The 26,585-nt window shown below is 40.5% G+C and overlaps 1 protein-coding gene across 1 annotated transcript in view; it reads left to right on the top strand.

Moving 5' to 3' along the window:
• The window catches only part of LOC136875414 (uncharacterized), a 169,429-nt gene that overhangs the window by 102,511 nt on the left and 40,333 nt on the right, over positions 1 to 26,585 (top strand). Inside the window, exons 5-7 of the mRNA XM_068228056.1 lie at positions 6,447 to 6,514; positions 16,580 to 16,637; positions 26,110 to 26,331. Of these exons, the coding sequence (XP_068084157.1) occupies positions 6,447 to 6,514; positions 16,580 to 16,637; positions 26,110 to 26,331 (348 nt within the window). The remainder of the gene's footprint in view (positions 1 to 6,446; positions 6,515 to 16,579; positions 16,638 to 26,109; positions 26,332 to 26,585) is intronic.

The following is a 26,585-nucleotide window of genomic DNA, read 5'->3' as shown; positions in this document are numbered from 1 at the left end:
AACATGTCATTGTTCTGCTAAAATGTGTCAGAGTTATACTTTAAATTAAGTGCTCTCATTGCAACTAACTTTGAGCATTATTTCTGTGTATCCCATTGGTCGCTGACTCAGTCATTTACTTAGAAGGTTGTACACTGCTCACTGTCAGATCATGGTGGAGCGAAGAATATGCCTACACACGCGTGAGCCAGACACTTTCCTACGTTGAGGCCACTGTAAAAGATATTTCTAAGGAGAGTCTTTACCATGTTAGGAAAGAACTTGCGGTTGATAGGAAACTGGTTACTCACAAGAAAACATGTAAAGTGGCAAAGCTAAGTGAAAAATACGACAATTTTACAAAAGACTTTATCCATAAAAAAGATTCTAGACTTCCTTTTAAGAAATGAAATACCAACTTTGGATAAAATGTTAGTTTCAGTTAATAGCGACCTCATTTTCTCATCCATCTCTTCAGACTTTTAAAAATGAACAGCTTTATTTGTGTCTTTCAAAATCACCAATGGGCACTTATTGAAAAGAATGAGTTAATGTGGAGAAGAAAGCATTTACGTCAGATTAAGAAATTTCTTTAAGAGGGTAAATCTATTAATTTTGTTGATGAAATGTGGCAAATGCAGGGCAAACTACTACAATAATTTGGAAAGATGAAACTATAAAATCTAGTAAAGAGGGATTTCTTAAGGAATTATCAAGTGGGTTGGAATCTGCCTTCGGCAAGGGGAAACATTTACTGTTCTCCAGATAGAAAATGAAAATAATTTTGTGGAAGGGAGGCTGTTGTTGTTCAAGTCTAAGGCTCGTATTCATAGTCAGTGACTTATTTCTCGAATAAGAACGACTTAACAAAGCTGTACTTAGTCGTGAAGTTGACTTAAACGTTTCTCATATTCATAGTCGTTGGTCAAGTTCCACTTTATTAAGCTGTACTTGATAAAGCGTTGCTTATTATGCAGACGCTCTGCACAATTAAGTTGAACTTAATAGTATGAGAAATAGTACAGCCATCATCACAACAGTTGAATATGCGAGTCATCCTTCAGACACGGCCAACTAGATCTATGCTACGTACATTATTCCGAGTTTGTTTATTTTTTGTCCTTTTACCTGTTCCTCTGCGGCTAAAATTGTAGTTACTTTTTTCTTAAATGGATATGAAATGCAGTCGCAAGCATTTTACTTCCAGTGGAAAGGTGGCTTTCAAGGATATTTTATTGAAACATTCTCAAATCATCTATCTATCTATCTAATATAAGCAAGTCGGTCTATAAATATAAATAAAGGTTCAAAAATGAAAATAGACATGAATTAATGAGGCAGTTCCAGGCATCTCAGAAACTTACAACTTACTAGAAAATTCAAAAATTCTCAAAATTCCCTCAGAGGGCACGCTGGGGGTGGGGGAGGCTTCAAATTTTGGGCTCAGCATAAGAACGCACTCATATATATTTACCCAGAGCGATAACCTATAGGTTTAGTAGGCTTAAAAAAACTTTCAGGAAATTCCTAATTTTTATCCCCCTTCCCCCCAAATCAAGCTGGCGTCACAATCTGCCAAACGAGCTAGAAAATTGAAATTTGGCGAAGTTATAGGTTTTAGCCTGTAAGCAACCGAAAAATTCCAAGAATGTTAAATTTATCACTTTTTACTCCCGATTTTTTTGTCGTATCTCTCTCCCTTATACCTTAGACATGGCTGTATTTCTCGATTGTACGTACATTTTGTGATTTTTACATGTATATTTCTTAGTTTGACACACTTATAGGAAAGAGAGAGTCATCGAATTTGGCACGCACACTGACACTACCAACCTGGCCATATGCGAGCCAAATTTCATGATTCTAACTTCCACGTAAGTATGCAAAACATAATATAAAGTGTTAAAAATGTACCCAAATTTCACCCCGTTCAAATTTTCTAACTCAATTGAACCCATAAATGGAGGAGATACGATAAAATGTTTGAGGACAAAACATGTAGAATGATTAAAGTGGTGCCTGACGGCTTAAACCGTTTGTCGATATGATGAACCGTTTAGGAGCAGTAAATCTAGAAATGAAGGTCTGCACTTACAAACATGCCGATGCTTGTCTTTCATCTATATATAAAAGCAAGTCAGATTGGAGCGATCTAGAAAGTGTGTGTCTTCTTCTTCTTCTACTTCTTGTTTCGTATAGGCTAGCTAAGGACCACGCCATTCAACTCTTACATTTTGGAATGGGCTTTGATGTTTGCCCAGTAGTTCCGCATCCTCAGGCTGTGTTGCTCCTTCCTCTCCGTTGTCCAAAGGGCGCCAGTCTTCTTCGTTGGTAGTCTGTCCTGGAACTCCTTATGTTTAAGTATCTTCCTGAGTGTTGTCTGATCCTTTAAGTTTCCTTCTGTTATTCCCAGTTCCTGTAGATCTTTATCCACTTCCATCAACCATGGTGACTTGGTCTTCCTATTTTGCCAGTAGCCGAGAATCCGGTTGGTCAACCTGGTCAGATGCATCCTATAGATTTGCCCATAGAATGCTAGGCGTCTCTTCCTTGCTACATTCGTCATTATTATTAATACTTTACAAATTGATAGGGACTGTCAGCAGGAGGGTGTCTCCTGTTGATATGAATTCTCCCCACATCTACTTTGACTGGCAGTAAGAATGGGATCCACTGAGCTCAACAGCCTCAGTCGCGTAAGTGCGGCCAGTATCCAGTATTCGAGAGATTGTGGGCTCGAACCCCACCGTCGGCAGCCCTGAAGATGGTTTTTCGTGGTTTCCCATGTTCAGACCAGACAAATGCTGGGGCTGTACCTCAGTTAAGGCCTCGGCCGCTTCCTTTCCACTCCTAGCCCTTTCCTGTCCCATTGTCGCCGTAAGACCTATCTGTGTCGGTGCGACGTAAAGCAACTTGTAAGAAAAAAAGAATGGGGTCTTTCTCCAACTCTTGTGTAACTGGCATTAGTAAGGAGGGCCTATCATTTTAATGAATAATTCCCTTCTCAGTTTGACTAGCAGAAGGCAAGGGAACATGCAATTTTGTTCAAATCCCCCCTACCCGATTATGTCTGGCAGTAGACAAGGGTGCTCGCCATTATAAACAGTTTTACCCATTAAAATGTGACTGGCATTAGGCAAAGTGGCCTGGTATTGTAATTGAAACTCAGCAACTCGAGTGTGACTGACAGTAAGCTGACTGGCATTAGAAAGTGGGCCCTGTCAATCCAATAGTAACAGCATAACTCAATACTGATTGGCAGTAGGGAAGGTGCCTGCCGTTGTAATGAAAGCTCCTCATCTGTAATGTGTCCGGAAATAGGAAAGGGGGCCTGCCATTGTAACGAAAACTCCCCAAATCGATTGTGACCGGCAGTAGGCAAGTGAACTGCCGTTATCATCACAACTCCACAACTCGTACGTTACACGGGAAAGAAAGTATAGGGTCCTCCCGTGGCGTTTCTTCGATAACGTTAAGAGACATGCTATTTAATAAAATCTCACTCACCGCGTGTACAATAATTCACGTAGAAATCTGTGTACAATGTAGAATACTATAGCGAAGCATGGGTTCATTTGCTAGTAGAGAATAAGTAAACGAACGCCGTATCTTCTAAGCAAAAGGAAGATGCTTGGTTAAGTATTGCTGAAGAATTCAATTCCTCAATACACACTGTAGAAAATGAAAGTAATGTTCTTATAATGGTAAAAATACTATTTCAGAAGCGAAGATGGTATAAGTATTATTATAACTAGCACTAATTTCGTTATAATTTATTATAGCGAGATGCCAACAATTGCGGGAGGTATGTGCAAATATGAAATGCCATCACAGGAACCTCCTTTTGAATTCCACTTCACTGTAAAATTCAAATGGGTCCATAACATTTTGCAAGTATCGCTTTGGAGCAACACTTCCTCAAAATCTTCATCCATTTTATAGGTTAAGATGCAAAATAAGTCAGGCAATTGCTAAGCATGTTAAGACAGACAAGTGCCTACTCCGGCCACTGCTGTGGTTGTGTGTTAATGACCCCATTTACTTTCATGTACCATATACACTAATTGAGGCACACAACACTGTACCAGGGCTTTATTTCACATATTCTACCTACATTTAGTGGCTTCTGCTGTCCTCCAGATCATATGCATATATGACATATTGATCTTTATAATTGGAGGTTTTTTAATCCTCATTTTAGAACGATGTAAAAAAATGTAGACATAGAAGTTTCCATCCTCGTTATAACCCTGCTTGTTTTAGATATAGCCTATTAATCGTATTTTACTTGGATTTTACATAGTCCTTCACATTGTTTTTAGTGTTACTTATTCAGCATTAATTCATGTAACTTTTTGATACATTTTCACAGATGACTCAAAGATGAGCTGAAACAAGTTTGGCTAAAAACTATTCCATCCAAAGATGGATGTATGTATTGAACAGGAGGAAATAATAAATAACTTTTCTATTGTAAAATGTAAACTGTCAATACGTAATGAAACTAATACAGTGAAACCGTGGATTGCGAGCATAATTTGTTCCAGCAACATGCTTGTAATCCAAAGCACTCGTATATCAAAGCAATTTTTCCCAAAAGAAACAATTGAAACGCGGATGATTCGTCCAAAACACAAAAATATTTATTCGCATACCGTTTCTAAAACAAAATATAATGTAAAACAAATTAAAGTGCACTTACAATAGAATTATTGTTGGTGTGACGGAGACGAGAGATGATATGAGAAGAGTTACTGTTTAGCACGAATTTCACTAACGGAATCACTGCTATCTGTTGGCTCACTGGAATTGTTTTCTTTTCGTGCAACTTCAATGACGAACCAATCCAATGCCTCTTTTTGAGGATTTCACGAAAATGTGACATTGCATTGTCACTGAACTGATTCATTGCTCGCACTGCTACAGCCTTATTCGGGCAGTGTTTTTCTACAAAATTATGCACCGTTTCCCACATTTTGCACTTCTCCCGAATTTTAGTTGAAGTGAGAGATTCCATTGACTTTTCCTCCTCCTCTTCCCCGGACGAGATCTTCTCCATAAAGGGCCCCATACACACACAGACTTCTGGAATACTTACCTGTACAGACTTGCCTGTGGGAGGTAAGTCGGAAGAATGCAGTTGCCCACACACGCTCAAACTAAATGATTATTTACCAAGGAGGTTGAATACGACGCGCTCAGCTGTTTTCTGTTTAAGATTATGCACTTCGGGTGGTTGGAAAATATATACGGATTGAAATTAATTAGATAGTTGGTATAGAAGATGAGTTGTTATTTGGACATAATGTAGCGCTCTGCACGAAGAAGATGCACAAAAAATTATTTCAGTTTTCATATTTGTAGGTTACCACGTTTACATTTATTGCCGCAACTCTGAGGTAGCGCTTTCGTCGCATAGTCTCCAGCTGAATTCAAGCAGCACCAGAATGTCAGAGACTTGCCTGCAAACTTTTTGTCGGCAGACTTATCGGCCATACGCACAGAGACATGTCTGAAGAGACTGGTTTGCGCAGACTTACCTCCGTCTAAGTTGGTGCGAGTATGGGGCCCTTAACCTCCTCCTGTTGTTCGCGATGCAGCTCCATCAGTTCATTGGTGGTCAGTTCCTGGCTATGTTCTTCCACCAGCTCTTGAATGTCCACATCATTCACCTCCAGTCCCATAGTCTTCCCTAAGGACACAATTTCAGTGACAATTGGCAGCTCATTGTCACCAACAATCCCCTCAAAGTCACGTCCAAGAACACGGTCAGGCCACAGCTTTCCGCAAGCGGAAGTGAGAGTTTCTTGGTGACTCCATCCCAGGCTTTATTGATGATCTTCAGGCAGTTCACGATGGGGAAATGATTTCTCCCAAACTCTCAGCGGGTGAGGTTTGTTCCTTCAGTTACCTCGAAGCATCACTGAAATAGTGCTTTGGTTTATAGCTTAGTTCGAAATGACTTGCTGATCCATAGGCTGGAGTAGTGGAGTAGTGTTGAGAGGAAGGAACTTGAATTCCTCCAGTAAGTTGGTCTCAAGGCCTGGAGGATGAGCAGGAGAATTGTGCATAACCAGCAAGACTTTGAGTGGCAGATTATTTTCTGAAAGGTATTTCTTCACTACAGGACCAAAGACCTTGTTCATCCATTCAACAAAAGCACAGGAGAGGGGAAAATGTAGGCACACGTGATGCTTGTATTGCGGATCCTCACTCGCTTATCAAGTTAAAATTTATTTTAAATGTTTGCTCATCTTGCAAAACATTCGTAGACCAAGTTACTCGCATTCTGAGGTTTCACTGTATCTTGTAATGTGGCATATTTCTAAAAGCAGCCAGTGGTTGTGCCGTGTATAGGCCACTAAAAGTGGCCCTATGTAGACAGACAGACTCACTGGCTCACTGTTTTGTTCTCTACCACTCTTGGTAGCTAACTTATTTTAAAATGATTTTTTGTTTCATTTTAGGTGTGTGTGTTCAATCACACGGGTGGTCTGGACAAAGCTGTTGAGCCACCAGATGAGCACAGTAGTAGGTAAGACGTTGACTCTCACGTGCAGCTTGATGTATTGTTAAGTCCTAGGGTTAAGGCATTGGAAATATGTGTGTCAGTTTGGATTTGAAAGGAATAAACAAGTGTCAAATCACGTCATGTATAGAGAGACAGACAGTGACAGGTGAGACGAGACAAGGACGAATATGAAAAGACAAAAGAACCATATTTTCAAATAGATGAGCGCTCTCCTCATCCTCCGATGAGCTTCATCAGCACAGCAGGCTTCAATGCTGATAGATTTTCAGTCGCGATGGGCAAGTGTAGGATAGGAATACAGGAAAAGGAAAGATCATAAAGATAAATACAGGTGGTAAATGATTAGGAACTCAGGACAAATAAAAGTTGTATTTACATTGATAAACTACATTGTACTGCTCAGTCTGTGGTAAGTTGTGTTGGAAATTATTTCTTATTGCCTTGTAATTATTATGCTACACTAACTTACATAATAAAATTGAATATTTTGTTAATTTTGCATGGATATCTTGAGTGGCTATGTTGTAATTAGGTCAGGTTACATGTAAGGGAAAATTTTTAAGTTATTAAATACCAAATTTCTCCACTGTATTGTCCGGCTCCATGGCTAAATGGTTAGCATGCTCACCTTTGGTCACAGGGGTCTCGGGTTCGATTCTCGGCAGGGTCGGGACTTTTAACGATCATTGGCTAATTTCGCTGGCCCGGGGGCTGGGTGTATGTGTTGTCTTCATCATAATTTCATTGTCATCGCGACACACAGGTCGCCTACGGGAGTCAAATAAAAAAGACATGCATCTGGCGAGCTGAACTTGTCCTCAGACATTCCTGGCATACGCCATTTTATTTATTCCATGTATTCATATGGAGTGAGGGCACATGACGCTGTTGATGGTGATTTATCCATCAGATGGAGACGTTAAGCTTTGAGTAGACCTCTTGGTGTTATTCGACCAGAGTAACTATGTGCAGACACTGGGTTTCACACTCTCCTTTACCGGGCGAGTTGGCCGTGCGCGTAGAGGCGCGCGGCTGTGAGCTTGCATCCGGGAGATAGTAAGTTCGAATCCCACTGTCGGCAGCCCTGAAGATGGTTTTCCGTGGTTTCCCATTTTCACACCAGGCAAATGCTGGGGCTGTACCTTAGTTAAGGCCACGGCCGCTTCCTTCCAACTCCTAGGCCTTTCCTATCCCATCGTCGCCATAAGACCTATCTGGGTCGGTGCGACGTAAAGCCCCTAGCATAAACATTCTCCTTACCTCATCATCATCGTCTGCACAACTCGCCCATAAGCATCAAATAGAAAGAGCTAAACACGTCCTAGGATACTCCCAGTACTAAAAGCCATTTGCTATATAAATAAGTAAATGAAATTTCACATTTTGTAATTTTTTTAAAGTAATATTATTTCTTCTCTAGTTTATGAAGTGTTATTCATAATCGTTGTGGACAAAGTTGTGAAGGAGACAAAGCTAAAATAAAAGGACCGAGAACTAGATGATATTATGGTGTAAGGAACAAATGGACAGGAAGAACAAGGACAGTTCAACTCGTTGAGTGCGATTATTGAAAAGTTTGGAATGAAAATCGGTGTGGACGAGAGCAAGACAATGGTGTTGACTAGAGGAGAAAGAGAGGGGAATTATAGAAATAAAGGAATAAAACCTTTAAATTTTGGAGAGCTCCAAGTTGCAGGGGTGGACATGGAGATCACTAAAAGGATTCAACAGGGAAATACATTCTACCAGAGTGTGAGAAACCTGCTGTGGAGGAAGGAAGTGTGGTGAGGTGATTAACACTGATTGGCCAATAATCATTAGAAAACATGTTGTGTATGACCCCTGAGCGTTGTGGCTAGCTGCGGCATAGCTGAGCAGTCTGTCACAGACATCACTCTTGTGAAGATTGCAACACGTCGCCAGTTAACCGACTTTGAACGTGGGATGATCATCGGCACATGGCGCATGGGTCATAGCATTGCGGAGATTACACGCGAATTCGGGTTTCCGAGGTCAACGGTGTGGAGGGTGGATCTTCAATGTCACGGAAAGAATGTTACCACCTGCGTAAACTGCCGCACAGGAAGACCACAGGTGTTTAACAAACAGATATCGTGTCTCCTCTGCAGAACCATACTGGGTGCTCGAGAGCTAGTGTGGATCAGATCACCACCCAGTTGAATGTTGGGAGTAGGGAACCCATTAATACCAGGACTGTAAGGAGCCAACTACACCGCATAGGCTTCACCAACTGATGACCAACTCGTGCCCTTTTGTTGACACCTCAGCGCAGAGCTCAAAGACTTGCATGTGCCTGCAAACTTCGGCAATGGACCATGGAACAGTGGCGGCATGTGGTATGTCTCAATGAACCCCAGTTCCTGTTATCGAGGGGATGGGCGTGTGAGATTGTGGCGTATGCCCCATGAAGCTGTGTCAACACTGTTGTTTCCAGGCTGGAGGTGGCTCAGTTCTGGTCTGGGTGGCATTCTCATGGTCACAATTAGGCCCCATTGTCTGGCTGCAGGGAGCGCTGACAGGTTCACGTTATGTGGACACTCTTTCAGACCACCGGGCGAGTTGGCCGTGTGCGTAGAGGCGCGCGGCTGTGAGCTTGCATCCGGGAGATAGTAGGTTCGAATCCCACTATCGGCAGCCCTGAAAATGGTTTTCCGTGGTTTCCCATTTTCGCACCAGGCAAATGCTGGGGCTGTACCTTAATTAAGGCCACGGCCGCTTCCTTCCAACTCCTAGGCCTTTCCTATCCCATCGTCGCCATAAGACCTATCTGTGTCGGTGCGACGTAAAGCCCATAGCAAAAAAAAAAAAAAAAACTCTTTCAGACCATCTGCATCCCTTTTTGGCCCTAGAGTACCCTGATGCCATGTTTCACCCGCCAGAAAACAGCGATACTGCCACTTTACAAAGGTGAAAAATGAGAGTATCCTCCTAATTCAATACAATAAATATTCCGTCATTAGATGGAGTAAACAAATTCAAACATGTTTCGGCTCGTTTGAGCTATCTTCAGTGAAATTATTTCAAATTATTTCAAATCCCCCCTCATTTTTCACTGAAGATGGCTCAAACGAGCCGAAACATGTTTGAATTTGTTTACTCCATCTAATGACGGAATATTTATTGTATTGAATTAGGAGGATACTCTCATTTTTCACCTTTGTAAAGTGAAAACCGTCAATACGGAATGATTCTAATATCTTGTAATAAGCAATACTGCCATACATTAAAAACACTACAGACAGGATCGGCAAGATACTGGACAAATACAACATAAAAACTATCTATAAACCTCACCGGAAGCTAGCCCATTATCTACCACCAGTAAAAGAGACAATAGAACTACAGGCCCCTGGAGTGTATCACATTGAATGTAGCTGCGGAGCTTGTTATGTAGGTGAGACAATACGTCTGATCTCCACCCGCCTAAAATAACATATCCGTCACACCAAGAACCAAAACACAGATATTTCAGCAGTAGCCAAGCATTCCTACGAAACTAGGCATGGAATATCATTTGACAAGACCAAGATCCTAGCAGCTATCCCTTGGAATCTGGAAAGGAAAATCCGCGAGGCTATCGAAATCAAGAAACATCCGAACAACATAAATTTAGAAGAAGGATATAAAATCAGTAATTCTTGGATGCCTATCATTCATAGTTTAAGACATACAGACCACAACATAAACACACGGGCCGCAACCCCATTACATAACGGCGCGGGCAAGTATCCACTACCTGGCTGTGACACATACTTTCCGAATTCTCACGAGACAGCCAGGGCTTACATCAGCCAGAAAGGCTAGGATATAAAAGGCCAAGATCAAGGCCACTCTAGTAATGTAATTTCTGCCTGGGAAACTGATTACCTCGGATCGAGTAGGGGTATTTCAGTCGCCTTGACAAAGAATACTGCAATGTATTTGAAACGTCGGCAAACTGTACGTGATGTGCGTACAAGTACAACACGGTTCAACCCAGAATTAAATTAAATAATTCACACCGTGGAAGCTTCACTTCTAAAAGCCACGGATGTTTTCAATCCTCTTTGGAAACCTGGTTCTAAAAAGGGTGTTAAAGCTAAGACATGCTCGCAACAGCTTTGTTTTTCCCTGAATCCAGCCTGTTCTGTTCGTATTCTGCTGTCTAATGTGCAGTACATTCTGTTGTAAATTAGGCATTCCAGAATTTTATAGCAAACGCTGAGGAGTGAAATTGGGCGGTAGCTTGCTGGGTCATCTGCTGGTTTCCTAGGTTTAAGGATTGCGATGATTTTTGCAATTTTGAACTCTGATGGTGTTTGTCCTTTGGCGATGATATCTGAGAAGAAATTCCTGAGCCACTTCCTGCCATTACTTCCTAGGTGAGTTATGAATTCTGGGAATATACCATCCAGACCAGCTGCTTTTCCCGATTTCAAGGATCGAATTGCTTGATTGAGTTCAGCACTCGTAAAAGGAGAGAAATAAAATGGGTTATCATCCAGCTGATCATTGATTGCTTTAAGACTCTTGTGTATAATTTTGTATTGGCAGGCATCTATCAGAACATCTTCTGACCTCTTTTTAATGTGTTGTGCGACGGGAAGATGGATTAAGTTCAGTTCTGGAAATCTGCAGTGGTGTTGCTGCTCCAAGTTTTCTAAGAGGTGACCAACCTTTGTGACTGGAGTGAGTAAAATCAAGACCTTGTGTTGTGCTATGCCAGTGCTCCCTTCTTTGGGTGTTCAAGGATTGTAGAATCTGCATGCCCAAGGCAGGATCTCCGTTTTCTTCGTATGCTTTAGCAATCTCTTCAGTCTCTTCATTCTAGCAAGGAATGTAGTTCCTTCTATACCCACGAGGTATGTTACGTTTTGCTGCTTCAATAATTGTTCCAACAAAGCGTTTAAAATTCTCTAGTTTAGGTGGAATCCAGCAAAGATGAGAATCAACCTCATGAGAATACTTCACCCATTGCGCTTTCTTGAAATTCCATCTGGGTTTCTGTTTTGTTGTAATTAATGAGACTTGTAAACCGATGGTTAAAATAATTGGACGATGCTGGCTGCGTGGAAAACCTGATAGTAAATATCTTGTGTGAGGTAAAGGAATATGGTTAGCATCCATTGTTATTAGGCAGAGATCAGGATTGGTGTCTTTACGCCATCTAGCAGAATGATAAAGATGTTGATTCCCATAGGGAATCTGAAATATTTGTTCCGAATGAGTAAATTTATAATACCAATATAAATGGTCCGTTATTGGACATTATAAATTTTCCAGCTAACTCATTCCTGGTTGCCAGCGTTTCGCCCTCGTGTGCCAGGCTGGGCTCATCACCTACCAAGACACTGGCTAGTGCATACCATGGAGGCCACTGCATAGGCTAATTGTAGCCACCGGCAGTGCCAATGCACTATGAGAGACTTTGTCTCATTATCAAAAATTGATGCCTGCTTGGCCATCAGATGATAAAGATATTGATTCCCATAGGGAATCTGAAATATTTGTTCCGAATGAGTAAATTTATAATACCAATATAAATGGTCCGTTATTGGACATTATAAATTTTCCAGCTAACTCATTCCTGGTTGCCAGCGTTTCGCCCTCGTGTGCCAGGCTGGGCTCATCACCTACCAAGACGCTGGCTAGTGCATACCATGGAGGCCACTGCATAGGCTAATTGTAGCCACTGGCAGTGCCAATGCACTATGAGAGACTTTGTCTCATTAGCAAAAATTGATGCCTGCTTGGCCAGCGTCTTGGTAGGTGTGCTAGGTACCAACTGATGAGCCCAGCCTGGCACACGAGGGCGAAACGCTGGCAACCAGGAATGAGTTAGCTGAAAAATTTATAATGTCCAATAACGGACCATTTATATTGGTATTATAAATTTACTCATTCGGAACAAATATTTCAGATTCCCTATGGGAATCAACATCTTTATCATCTGATGGCCAAGCAGGCATCAATTTTTGATAATGAGACAGTCTCTCATAGTGCATTTGCCACTGCCGGTGGCTACAATTAGCCTATGCAGTGGCCTCCATGGTATGCACTAGCCAACATCTTGGTAGGTGTGCTAGGTACCAACTGATGAGCCCAGCCTGGCACACGAGGGCGAAACGCTGGCTACCAGGAATGAGTTAGCTGGAAAATTTATAATGTCCAATAACGGACCATTTATATTGGTATTATAAATTTACTCATTCGGAACAAATATTTCAGATTCCCTATGGGAATCAACATCTTTATCATCTGATGGCCAAGCAGGCATCAATTTTTGATAATGAGACAAAGTCTCTCATAGTGCATTGGCACTGCCGGTGGCTACAATTAGCCTATGCAGTGGCCTCCATGGTATGCACTAGCCAGCGTCTTGGTAGGTGATGAGCCCAGCCTGGCACACGAGGGCGAAACGCTGGCAACCAGGAATGAGTTAGCTGGAAAATTTATAATGTCCAATAACGGACTATTTATATTGGTATCTAGCAGAATGGAAAGATTTTTGGTCTTGCATCGTAGGACAGATGAAGTTGGTTCTGGTCCATACAGTCTGATAGCTTTTCTCCGTTTTCGTCATTTTTGTCATACCCCCATGAAGTGTGATGACAGTTGAAATCACCAAGGTAAACACCTGGATGACTTAGGGTATGTTTGGAAGAGGGCGATCTGGCCAGTGTTCCTGTGGTGGTTTTTACACTGCAGATATTGTTGTTCCCATTACGTTGACAGAGATGATTTCAGTATTACTTTGTTGGTAGCAAGAACTAACACTGTAGTCGGATATGTCCTGGCGAATGTACATGATAGAACCATAAATCTCTGAACCAAGCATGCCTACAATTTTATAACTGGGTATTCTTGCTCTAGAGTCTACCTGATCATCTTTTAGATGGGTTTCTTGTAGGGCGATGAGATCAATTTTATGTTATTTAGATAATTTACTCAGGTATTTGCATTTATCTTTGGATATGCCTTCAATGTTCAGTTGTAGGACATGGGCACAAGGTCCAATGCATTTTGAGTTCTGTGTGAATTGGTTCTTAAAGGAGCCATTGGGATAAGTTTGTAGATCATAAAAACCAGGAGAGATAAGAGATCTTCTTCGGTTACCGTTTGTGTAGACTTTCTGCCATCCTGCTCTTGCAGTCCATTGCCCAGGGTACACCATCTTGGAGGTTGTCTACACGTCGTACCAAAAATTGTCCTCCTTAAGATGGCTGACGAAATGGGCAGGCTCTGTGACCTAGGCAACCGCGTGAAAAGAGAGTAGAGTGCATATCGTCTTTGTAGTCTCCATGGTAGTGATGGCAGATGAAACAAAATGGGTGCCAGTTAGAGCAAAATATTTAAAATAGATATACGAGTTTCCCTCTAAGTAGTGATATCTGTGGAACGATTGTAGCAGTGAACAAGATGGTAGATATTAGGGCACAAAACTGATAAATATGACCCTGAAACACTATTAAATGAACGTGAACTCACTAGATAATACTAACACAAACTCAGCACCCAAAATAAAATCACAAATACCCACTGGAAACCACAAACAAAGCGCAGTCCTTTACAGATGGATATAAGATGCACTACCACTACACATCTTATTCACTGGTGGCGCCTACTTAAGAGGCATTGTGGGTAGCAGTGCAATATGCATGGGTGCAGATCCCTCCCAGAACAATTCCAACACATTGTAGAGTCGATGCCTTGCTGTATGCTGCCGTTTTGAGGGTTCGCGGAGGAGCAACTCGTTATTAACATCACTTTCAGTGTCTTCCCATGACTTTTGGCCACTCAGTGTATAGATATACTACTGCCCAATACTGACAAAAAGTCGGGAGAATAAAATCCAGGCCAGTCAAATTAAATTTTTATGAAGTATGATAAGAAAGTACAGGGTAAGAAATGAGGACGTTAGGAAGGAAATCGGAGTGGTAAAGCTTTTCGACAGAATGTGTATGTTGTTTAAGACTATTTTCATGTTTTTACCCATATTGAACTTAATACTAATTGTTACAATTCTTGTTTTATTTTCCACCTAATTCAATACATAAATATGTTTTTTGTCTCTAGAAGGACATTTTATTACAATACCACACCAACAGGGACATGTTTCACTCGTTATATCGAACATCTTCAGCCTAATTTGAACAAATATCTCAAGGGTAAGTCCTTACATTGAACTTTCATATAAACAATTTGATCATTAAAATTATTTTACACCAATAAAATATTACCACTAGTTAACATTAATTAAAAAGAATTAACAAAATATAGCTGTGATGGACTAGACATTGATCACAATTTACTGATGTTCAAGTATTTGTAATGTTCTAAACATGTGTAAGATTCTAGAGACATTAAACATTTTTATGTATTGAATTAGGTGGAAAATAAAACAAGAATTATAACGATTAGAATGGTAGTGGTGTTGCAAACAGCCAAGCTCATGGGGAGGAGGAAAATGATGTTGGTGAAATCACACTTGAGGGAGTGGAAAGGATGGTAAATAAACTCCATTGTCATAAAGCAGCAGGAATAAATTAGATCTGAAATGGTGAAGTATAGTGGGAAGGCAGGGATGAAATGGCTTCATAGAGTAGTAAGATTAGCATGGAGTGTTGGTAAGGTACCTTCAGATTGGACGATAGCAGTGATTGCACCTATCTATAAGCAAGGGAACAGGAAGGATTGCAACAACTATCGAGGTATCTCATTGATTAGTATACCCAGCAAAGTATTCACTGGCATCTTGGAAGGGAGGGTGCGATCAGTAGTTGAGAGGAAGTTGGATGAAAACCAGTGTGGTTTCAGACCACAGAGGGGCTGTCAGGATCAGATTTTCAGTACGCGCCAGGTAATTGAAAAATGCTACAAAAGGAATAGGCAGTTGTGTTTATGTTTCGTAGATCTAGAGAAAGCATATGGCAGGGTACCGAGGGAAAAGATGGGGGACTATGGAATTAAAGGTAGATTATTAAAATCAATCAAAGGCATTTATGTTGACAATTGGGCTTCAGCGAGAATTGATGGTAGAATGAGTTCCTGGTTCTGGGTACTTACAGGGGTTAGACAAGGCTGTAATCTTTCACCTTTGCTGTTTGTAGTTTTCATGGATCATCTGCTGAAAGGTATAAAATGGCAGGGAGGGATTCAGTTAGGTGGAAATTTAGTAAGCAGTGGCCTATGCTGACGACTTGGTCTTAATAGCAGATTGTGCCGAAAGCCTGCAGTCAAATATCTTGGAACATGAAAATAGGTGCTACGAATATGGTATGAAAATTAGCTTTTCGAAGACTAAATTGATGTCAGTAGGTAAGGAATTCAACAGAATTGAATGTCAGATTGGTGATACAAAGCTGGAACAGGTCGATAACTGCAAGTATTTAGGTTGTGTGTTCTCCCAGGATGGTAATATAGTAAGTGAGATTGAATCAACGTGTAGTAAAGCTAATGCCGTGAGTTCGCAGTTGCGATCAACGGTATTCTGTTAGAAGGAAATCAGGTCCCAGATGAAACCGTCTTTACATCACTCGGTTTTCAGACCAGCTTTGCTTTATGGGAGCGAAAGCTGGGTGGACTCAGGATATCTTATTCATAAGTTAGAAGTAACCGACATGAAAGTAGCAAGAATGATTGCTGGTACAAACAGGTTGGAACAATGGCAGGAGGGTACTCGAAAAGAGGAGATAAAGGCTAATTTAGGAATGAACTCGATGGATGAAGCTGTACGCATAAACCGGCTTCGGTGGTGGGGTCACATGAGGCGAATGGAGGAGGATAGGTAACCTAGGAGAATAATGGACTCTGTTATGGAGGGTAAGAGAAGTAGAGGGAGACCAAGAAGGCAATGGTTAGACTCGGTTTCTAACGATTTAAAGATAAGAGGTATAGAACTAAATGAGGCCACAACACTAGTTTCAAATAGAGAACGTCATAACAGTCTATAATGATAATGTTTGTATGTATTGTTGTAAATTAGTGAGTAGTTGCAATGTATTTGTCAATAATAATGTGTTGTTTGTTCTTCTGAGTCAGTGGTAATTGTTTTCTTTGTGTTTTCAGAATGACAGCTGTTCACTTAAAATGTAATGAGTCGGTCCCGCTAGTACCCTTATTACATGTAAGTTGCCAACAGTGTGCAGTAAGTGTTTATCAAGCTTACATATCTTTTATCACCAAAATGAGTGAAAACTCGGGCATAGCTGGCTGCAGTACAGAGCTTGATTTCTCTACAATGTGGTAGTAGAAATCAGAATGTCAGAAATGACACTTGTGAGTCTACGGACAGAAACACATCACCCTATTGGCTAATAATATTACATGTACTCACTCACCTGTATTTTTCAAACTGCTTTCCTACTGATGAAATTATCCATCACTCTTAATTCCCTCTGAGAAATCAAATTTCTTAGTTGGCAGATGATCATCTTTAGTTTCTCTAAGGTTTATCGATTTATTTCCCTGTACCCAAAATTTGTCAACTAATTCATGTATCGCAGTACAACCCTCCTTAAGCCTGTCTGCTGGCATCGTCCAGCAACAAACTCCACCCAAACAAACACAGACAATCAGTGCAATTCTAACTTACCTAGTCGCGTGATCAGGAGAGCGAGGAGCAAGGGAGTAAGTAAGTACTGTTAGTCATGCATTAAGTTAGAGACAAGCCACATTCCAGTCTTTACAGTTCTCTTTTATTTTTTCTCTACATTCTGTACATTCTTTCACATTCTCAATGACCGATACAACTACTAAGATCTACACATTGGCTGTTCCTTTCCATCTTAACAGTCAACCAGTGAGTAAGTATGGATGTTCCCCCAACTCCTCAACACGCCATCACATTCTTCTAAACAAATGTCAGTTGGGTAATTTCAATTCCTATAACCTTTCAGAACTGGACATCAGCTCCAAATATCTACTCGATTGCTCTCAACAATGGCACTGTTGTAAATTTTATAACAGAGTTTATAATGTGATAAATTAGTTTGTGTGTTTTAACTCTTTTGAAAGTTCCAGCAAATTGTGTCAACTTCCTCACAGGATCACAAACATCACATTACCCCATCGACAGTTCATAAGCACTGTGGAACATTTCGGGACAAGTCTTCAACTTAATGAATTGTGCATTTCGACTTCAAGGAATCTATTTTTATACCTAACATTGTTTTACACGACACAACATTTTTTGGTTACTTCAAGTGTATTCTGAGGCTATCTGTTTGTAATGTGTGTGTTATATAATTTCTTCTTAATTTATGTATTGTATGAGCTGAAAATGGTTCCAAGTGAATTGAAACCAGTACTTATTTACTATTAAAGGTACTTATTTATTAAATTTCTTATAAATTAATTGACAGTGTTGATTGGAACATCTATCGAACAATCCCTATACAAAAATGTCATTCATCAACACGGAAATGAAAATAATTATAGTAATTATGGTACAACTTGGAGCTCAGTCATGAAGGAATTTCCTTGAAATACTCTCCTGACAGTATGAACCCATGCAAACTTGTTGTGCTATAGGATATATAGGTTTATTATTATTATTATTATTATTATTATTATTATTATTATTATTATTATTATTATTATTATTCATACACTTCTCCACAAGGAAATATGGGTAGTAATGGGGCACGGGATGCACCAAGTGCCTTACATAATTAAAGTATTTACACATTATAATACAAACGTTGATGTACAGGTATATACAAAACTGTAGATCACGGGATCTTCATTCTTGCGAGAGGAACGATCGCACAATGTTGCATGTTGACAGGAGGACAGAATGTTGCATAATTCTGTAGATGTTCGGTGGAAGACCCAGTTCTCGCAGACTCTTGTGAAGTGTATGTGGAATGAGGCCGTTGACTGACAGAATCACAGGAACTATTCGTACCAGTTTCATCTTCCAGATCCTCTTTATCTCTTCTGCAAGTTCTTTGTACTTGGAGATTTTTTCACTGTACTTCCTGTCAATATTGGTGTCATTATTATTATTATTATTATTATTATTATTATTATTATTATTATTATTATTATTATTATTATCACACTGCTGTACACATGTGGTACAAATATAGTTGGTCCGTTAATGGACATTATAAATTTTCCAGCTCATTCCTGGTTGCCAGCGTTTTGCCCCCGTGTGCTAAGTTGGGCTCATCAGTTGGTAAATAGCACACCTACCAAGTCGTATGGCTAGTGCATACCATGGAGGCCACAGCGTAGGCTACTTGGAGCCACCGGCAGTGCCAGTGCACTATGAGAAACTTTGCCTCAAAAAAAAAAAAATTGCCTGCCTGGCCATCAGATGTGGTTTCAGCAGCTGTTTAGATAGGGATGTGGTTTTGTGTATAACAATGCCATGAACCAAATAATTTTAAAATCTCAGATATAGCCTGAGATCTGACTGTTTGCTCTGTGAACCAGTCTCCCTTACAGAAAAAGATAACATTGACTATTCATTATCTGTACAGGAGCTAATTGTTCAGCCGAAATTCCAGATAACAAAGTTTGATGTTACGATAAACACACACTAAGCATTATTTTTATATTGCTCTAGTAAATTTTCTATCTCTATAACATTGGTTATTCATTACAGCCATGATGTAATGATATGTTGAAAAGCAACAAGCTGGTCCCTGTAGATAGTAGCAGGTGATATGGAAACCTTCAAAAACAGCATATTTCACACTTGTTTTCTAATACCAATATGACCCTGTATTCAACTGTAAGTCTGGCCCCACGGTGTAGGGGGCAACGCGTCGTCTGGCAGCCCCGGCTTTGATTCCCGGCTCGGTCAAGGGTTTTTAATTGTAAATGATTAATATCCCTAGCTTGGGGGTTGGCTGTTTGTGTCGTCCTTAGCGTTCCTTCCCAATTAGGAGCATATACAGATTTGAATGATGCAGTGGAAGAAACAGAAGTTGCGATAAATTATGGACTTGCAAAATTTCCATTGTTGGTGACAGTTGTTTTTTTTTTACAATTGGCTCTATGTCAAACTGACAGAGACAGGATGATGGGATAGGAAAGGGCTAGGAGCAGGAAGGAAGCAGCCGTGGCCTTAATTAAGGTATAACCCCAGCATTTGCCTGGTGTGAAAATGGGAAACCACAGAAAACCCTCTTCAGGGCTGCCGACAGTGGGGTCGGAGCCCACTATCTCCTGAATGTGAGCTCACTACTGCACGCCCTTGACCGCATCGCCAACTCGGCTCAGTGGCGATGGTGTGTTACAAAGGAGCTGTTAATTTTCCTGCAATCTTGAAAATTAGTATTTATCCAAACCTGCCAACTTTAAAAGACAAAAATCAGGAGATTCTGATATGAAAATCAAGAAAAATCAGGAGATGCAATTGATCAAAACTGCTTATTCTACATGTCTTGCACAATACAGTACTATTGTATATTTATAATACTTATTGTGTCAAAGGCCGACTGTTGCTATACTAGGCTACAAGGCTAAAGATTACACATCTCTATTCACTCACAGGAAGTATGTTAGTGAGATGATCAGTCTCTGATAAGCCTTCCAAAAATAGTATTAACTCATGCTCCACAAGTGTGGGTCAGTCATGCACTTAGATGCCATTACTTAGCAAATGCATAGATTAATACATTGCATCAAGCGCTCGCGCGATTATGCAAAGCGCAATGCTATTTGTATCAAATAACTGGCTGATGAACCCGTGCTTTGCTGCGGAATTCTCAGAAAGACTGCCCTTATAGTTTTCCCAACTGAAATCAACATAGGTCATTACAATGACGTCAGTACGAATGTCGCGATTAAAAGCAATGTTGTCATATGAAATATTCATAAAATGAAAAACAGCAAATTTTCTCACTTTTAACGAAAAGTACTGCAGTGTCTGTCTAACAGTTCAAAGTTCCAGAGCTAGAATGACCAGGCCGCAGACATCTGCGAACACTCCCGTGTCATTATTCTATTTAAGTGTGCACACTGCTCATTCCAGTCACTGCCTCAGAGTAGGGATCAAATAGCTAGAATACTACGATGATCCAGTGTGTTACGGAGTGGCGTGCACTGAACCCCGATGCTGGGGTAAGTAACTTTGTATTAACATTTTCTTATTATTCCCTCGAATGCTTTTTATAATGTTTAAAAAATTGCAGACATCTAAACCATGCCAAGTACAGCTGTCTCGACAGTCCGCTCGCACTGCCGCAGTTCAGGTTCTCCAGTGAGATGGGTTTCCTTGCTGGCGCAAAAGAGAGCTACCCCTGTGAAATTTAAGTCGCTTGGTTGACGCATGCCCTTGAAGCTTCCTTGTCCTGGGACCAGGGCGGGACTGTGGACACTCCCATGACAACAATTTATGGCGACAGGCCAGCTAGCTTGGATAAGGTATGCTAGTTTTAATACTTGACACTCAAAGTGTTCTGCGACACACACTAGAGACTACAAGAAAAATATCAACATGTTAACAGTATAGCTACTTGCACATCACCTTACCAATAAAAATAGAGCCATTTTATGAAATCAATTGTACTGTAATATAGAATAATATATTTTATTCTTGGGTTTAGCATGCATACAGTTTTTTCAAGCAATTCATTGATGGCACGTGTAAAGTATGTTCTCCGATAGCTGCAGAAAAATATTTAGGTTACCCAGCTTGAACACAGAGCTAAGTGCAAAGTAAAAGAATTTTCTTTGTTGGTGGTATAGAGTGAATTTTTGTAGTGTTCCTCTTGGATTATAGGTGAAGATTTCATGAGTTCTGTGGCATTCTTCATGAATATAACGTGTGCGTTATACATCGTGGCGAATATTTTCCCTCAATTGTCGTTAATGCATGTACACTCAGTAGGCAAGTGAAACTATAAAACTTTGGCAACAGTAAAATATCAGTTAAATTTTGCTGATTCAGTTTAGATTAGGCTTTTTAAGTAAAAAATAAATTGTTAGTCCCAGTGTATTATTGTGAAAACCATGACAGTACTATCACGATGCGTCACCGGATGATATTGCATTAATAGCTGATTCAGAGCACAAAATGACTAGGATGCTCGGTATACTAAACAACACGCTAGAGAAGTTCAGGCTAAAAATAAACACAAAGAAAACAAAAATGATGATCGTTCAAAAGAAGACTAAATTGAAAAGAAAAAAAACATTAAATTAGGCTGTGAAAAAATTAGATCAGGTTAAAGAATTTTGTTATCTGGGTAGTGTTATTACCAATGATAATCAGTGCCTGACAGAAGTCAAAAGAAGAATTGCTATGGCAAAACAAGTTTTTCAAAGCAGGAAAAATCTATTGTTAAATAAGCACATAGGAATTGAAACCAGGAAGAAATTTGTTAAAACCTTTGTTTGGAGTGTGCTAACTTACGGTTGTGAGACCTGGACTTTGGGAAAACAAGCACAATCAATACTACAAGCTGCGGAAATGTGGTTCTGGAGAAGACTGACAGGAACGAGTTGGACAGAAAAAAAACTAATATCCAAATCTTGAATGACGTTGATGAGAAACGGACCTTAATTTATTCAATAGAGCGGAGGAAAGCTAAATTTCTTGGACATGTCCTACGACATGACACCTTTCTCCAGAATGTCTTCGAAGGAAAGGTCCTAGGGAAGAAGTCAAGAGGAAGAACACGTCTCTCATACCTTAGGAACATAATCACTCAGCTGGGTTTTGCTTCCTGTGTCACAATGGAAAGGACTGCTGAAGTTCGTGGGATGTGGCTGCAGCGACAAGGCTTAGCCTTTAGTTAATGGATGGATAGATTAAGTTATGATGATGTCGTCACTGCCGTGAATATCGATTTGGTGGAAATACGTGTGAGTGTGTGGTTGAAAATATTCTTGGAAGATCTTTGTCAGGTAGACCTTTCCAAGAAAAATGCAGCCTTATAAAATTGTAATGTTGACTTTAGAGAGTGTAGTGGGGCTACGATTGCTTGTATTTAAAACACATATTTTCAGCTGGGGTAATGAATGTGTTCACCGCATACCACTGGTGTTACGTACCAGTAGTATCAGAAAATGTATGAACCAGATGAATGGCATGCTAAAGAAGAGAGAGATCTAACTCCCCAGCTACTTCCCACCAATATTCAGGCAGGCTGTTATACTTGGTACGCAGCAGTAATCCCATCTATCGGAGATAAATGGGAGCAGAATACACAAAGCACATCACAACAAATAATGGTCAATGTAATGTTATTGTTGATCAATGTGATGAGCCGTCTATATTGTAGGCATTCAGCTCTGTGATATTAGAACATCTAATGTAAAGTGAGTCCTCCTTCCTTTCATGACTCCCTCTTGTGTTATTTTTCAAGCGATCATTCCTTCATGACTTTTTTCTCATTCTTATACTCAAATTCACAATTTAATCACCATCACCACCAATATTATTATAGTCGGTACGATAAAACTGAATAAGACATAAATAATTGGAAATAGCATTCTCTATAACTTTTGTCATGTAGTACTTTTCGATATGAGTAATAAGGTAGGTAATTAAAAATTAAATTTTTGGCACCTTCCCCTAAACTGCGATTTTGAACAGGTGAATAAAATTATTTGTAGCGTAGACTGTAGTTCCTTATTCCCCCACTTTACATACCAATTTTCATTAAATTCTTTTCACCCTTTTTCTCATACCTCGGCGCTGATATCGACTTACTAACAAAAATCCAAATTCATGAATATCTCTATTATCATAGCCAGTAGGGTAAAAATTTACAATACATAAATGATAGGAAATTTAATAATATATAACTTTAGTTACGTAGTGTCCGACTCGTTGTCTGAATGGTCAGCGTACTGGCCTTCAGTTCAGAGGGTCCCGGGTTTTTGATTAATTCTTCTGGCTCAATGACTGGGTGTTTGTGTCCGTCCCAACACTCTCCTCTTCATATCCACACAACACACTACACTACCAACCACCACAGAAACACGCAATAGTGATTACATCCCTCCATATGGAGTTGGTGTGAAGAAGGGCATCCGACCGTAAAACAGGGCCAAATCCACATGTGCGACACAGTCGCACCCACGACCCCACAGGTGTGGGAAAAGCGGTAGGAAAAGAAGAATGGGGCTAATAATAACATAAATATTTGAAAATAAAATTTGTGCCTTCCCCTAAACTACCATTTCACTCAGCGTTAATAAAATTATTTGTATCCTAGATTGTAGCGACTTATTCCCCGACTTTATATGCCAATTTTCATTAAATTCTCTTCAGCCGTTTTCTCGTGATGCACGTAGATACATACATACAGACAGAAATTACGGAAAATTAAAACGTGCATTTCCCCTTGTTACTGTGGTCATGACTGGCACAGAAATTCTGAGCAATGTACAGACTTTATTTATTTTACTTTATTTATATTGAGATGCATTAAAATTAGACAGAATTTTCTCCAAACGGCTCCTAAAATCACTAGAAATGTCACTAGTGGTTTTGAAATTCTAACACTAAATTACTAAAAAAGGCTACATATCTAGCGACTAGTCTTTAGAATCACCGGGTGAGTTGGCCATGCGGTTAGGGGCACGCAGTTGTGAGCTTGTATCCGGGAGATAGTGGGTTGGAATCCCACTGTCGGCAGCCCTGAAGATGGTTTTCCGTAGTTTCCCATTTTCACACCGGGCAAATGCTGCGGCTGTACCTTAAGGCCACGTCCCCTTGTGGGTGGGGGCAGCAGAATAACACCCACGGTATCCCCTGCCTGTCGTAAGAGGCGACTAAAAGGGGCCCCAGGGGCTCTGAACTTTGGAGCGTGGGTTGGCGACCACGGGGCCCGTAGCTGAGTCCTGGAATTGCTTCCACTTACTTGTGCCAGGCTCCTCACTTTCATCTATCCTATCCGACCTCCCTTGGTCAACTCTTGCTCTTTTCCGACCCCGACGCTATTAGGTTTGCGAGGGCTAGGGAGTCTTTCATTTTCACGCCCTTCGTGGCCCTTGTCTTCTTTTGGCCGATACCTTCATTTTTCGAAGTGTCGGATCCCTTCCATTTTTTTCCCTCTGATTAGTGTTATACAGAGGATGGTTGCCTAGTTGTACTTCCTCTTAAAACAATAATCACCACCACCACCACCTTAAGGCCACGGCCGCTTCCTTCCTTCCTACTCATAGGCCTTTCCTATCCCAACGTCACCATAAGACCTGTGTTGGTGCGACGTAAAGCATATTAAATTTTTTTTTTTTTCAAGTTTCTTGAATCGACTGGACTGATTTGAACGAACACAAACATAGCACGCGAGAACGAGGGTTGACAATCGATATACGCGTCGCGATATACAGGTTTCAATAAACATTGCACATTTGCGCACACTTCTCGCATTTATAAACATCGATATTTCGTTTGAATGCAGCCAATAAGCTAAGGAACTTCCGGCCACTGGCATAAAATAAGCTGAAATAGCAGGATTTTAAAACAATTGTTTGAAGTTCACCAAACAATAGGCTAAAATCGGGAGACGGGAAAAATTGTCGAAAATCGGGAGACGGGAAAAATTGTCGAAAATCGGGAGTCTCAACAAGTATAATTAAAGAACCTTTAATTATACTTGTCGATTATACTCATCAATACGGTCATGAAGTGGAGAACTTGCAATCGGGAGTCTGTCGATGATATCGATGTTGATTCCCATAGGGAATCTGAAATATTTGTTACTCATTCGGGACAAATATTTCAGATTCCATATGGGAATCAACATCCATATCATCTGATGGCCAAGCAGGCATCAATTTTTGATAAAGTCTCTCATAGTGCATTGGCACTGCCTATGCAGTGGCCTCCACGGTATGCACTAGGCAGTGTCTTGGTAGGTGTGTTAGGTACCAACTGATGAGCCCAACCTAGCACACGAGGGCGAAACGCTGGCAACCAGGGATGAGGTAGCTGGAAAATTTATAATGTCCAATAACGGACCATTTATATTGGTATTATAATCAGGAGTCTCCCGCTTAAATCGGGAAGTTGGCAGGTATGATTTATTAAAGAGGCCGTGAAGACCAAAAAAATAAACAAAAGTTTTTGATTTCTTTCCTAAATGGAAAAGTGCAAGAACATTTGTTCCAGTGTTGTTTTTTATTGTGTAATAAACTACATAAATGCTTTCAGTGTATAAGTACATGTTCATTTTTTATTTGTAGCCTCTTTACTTTTTACTTTGAATTAATCTGTAAGTCAAACGTTTTCTGTGTGCAGTTTCCTATTTCCTCAATATAACAATAGCAATACAATCTGCTTGGGCCTTAAAATATTGTTACCGGGTGAGATGGCCGTGCGCGTAGAGGCACGCGGCTGTGAGCTTGCATCCGGGAGATAGTAGGTTCGAATCCCACTATCGGCAGCCCTGAAGATGGTTTTCCGTGGTTTCCCATTTTCACACCAGGCAAATGCTGGGGCTGTACCTTAATTAAGGCCATGGCCGCTTCCTTCCAACTCCTAGGCCTTCCCTATCCCATCGTCGCCATAAGACCTATCTGTGTCGGTGCGACGTAAAGCCCCTAGCAAAAAAAAAAAAAAAAATTGTTATTCAAAGGTAAGGATTGTGGTTTTTAAGAGCAATCTTGACCAATGTCTGTTTCCTTAGGACTTGTTGATAACCAGACCTAACCTCTGTATGGTGGCTGATGACGTACCTGACGAAACATCTCATTTGTCTACTGGTTCTGTTCTGGTCATTATGTTTATCGTCTTTTCTTCGCTCTACTTCGTGGGAGGAGCGTTAGCCTTGAAGCTGCTGCGGGGTGCCGAGGGAAGAGAGATGATCCCCAACTATGACTTTTGGGTCAGTTTACCTGGACTCGTCAAGGTAAGTTCTAATAAAGCGTTTTGCTATCTTGCATTTATTTGTGCACACCTTTTTTTGTGCAAGGCGTTATTTAGATAATTGTACGAGTGAATGTGTTTCTGTGTCCAGTGAGATGGTGCTGATTATTGTTTTAAGAGGAAGTAATGTGGCCAGCGCATCCTCTATTAACCCCGACAACACTGAGTATCCCAAACTTTCTTAGATGTGGAATGTTGTACAGTGTTACCGTCTGTTGTAGGGATTTTGAAATGGAT

This window comes from Anabrus simplex, chromosome 6 (assembly GCF_040414725.1).
Source record: "Anabrus simplex isolate iqAnaSimp1 chromosome 6, ASM4041472v1, whole genome shotgun sequence".
NCBI classification, from domain to species: Eukaryota; Metazoa; Arthropoda; class Insecta; order Orthoptera; family Tettigoniidae; genus Anabrus; species Anabrus simplex.
Note: the sequence above shows the minus strand (reverse complement) of the source record. Positions and strands in the feature narration are given on the sequence as shown.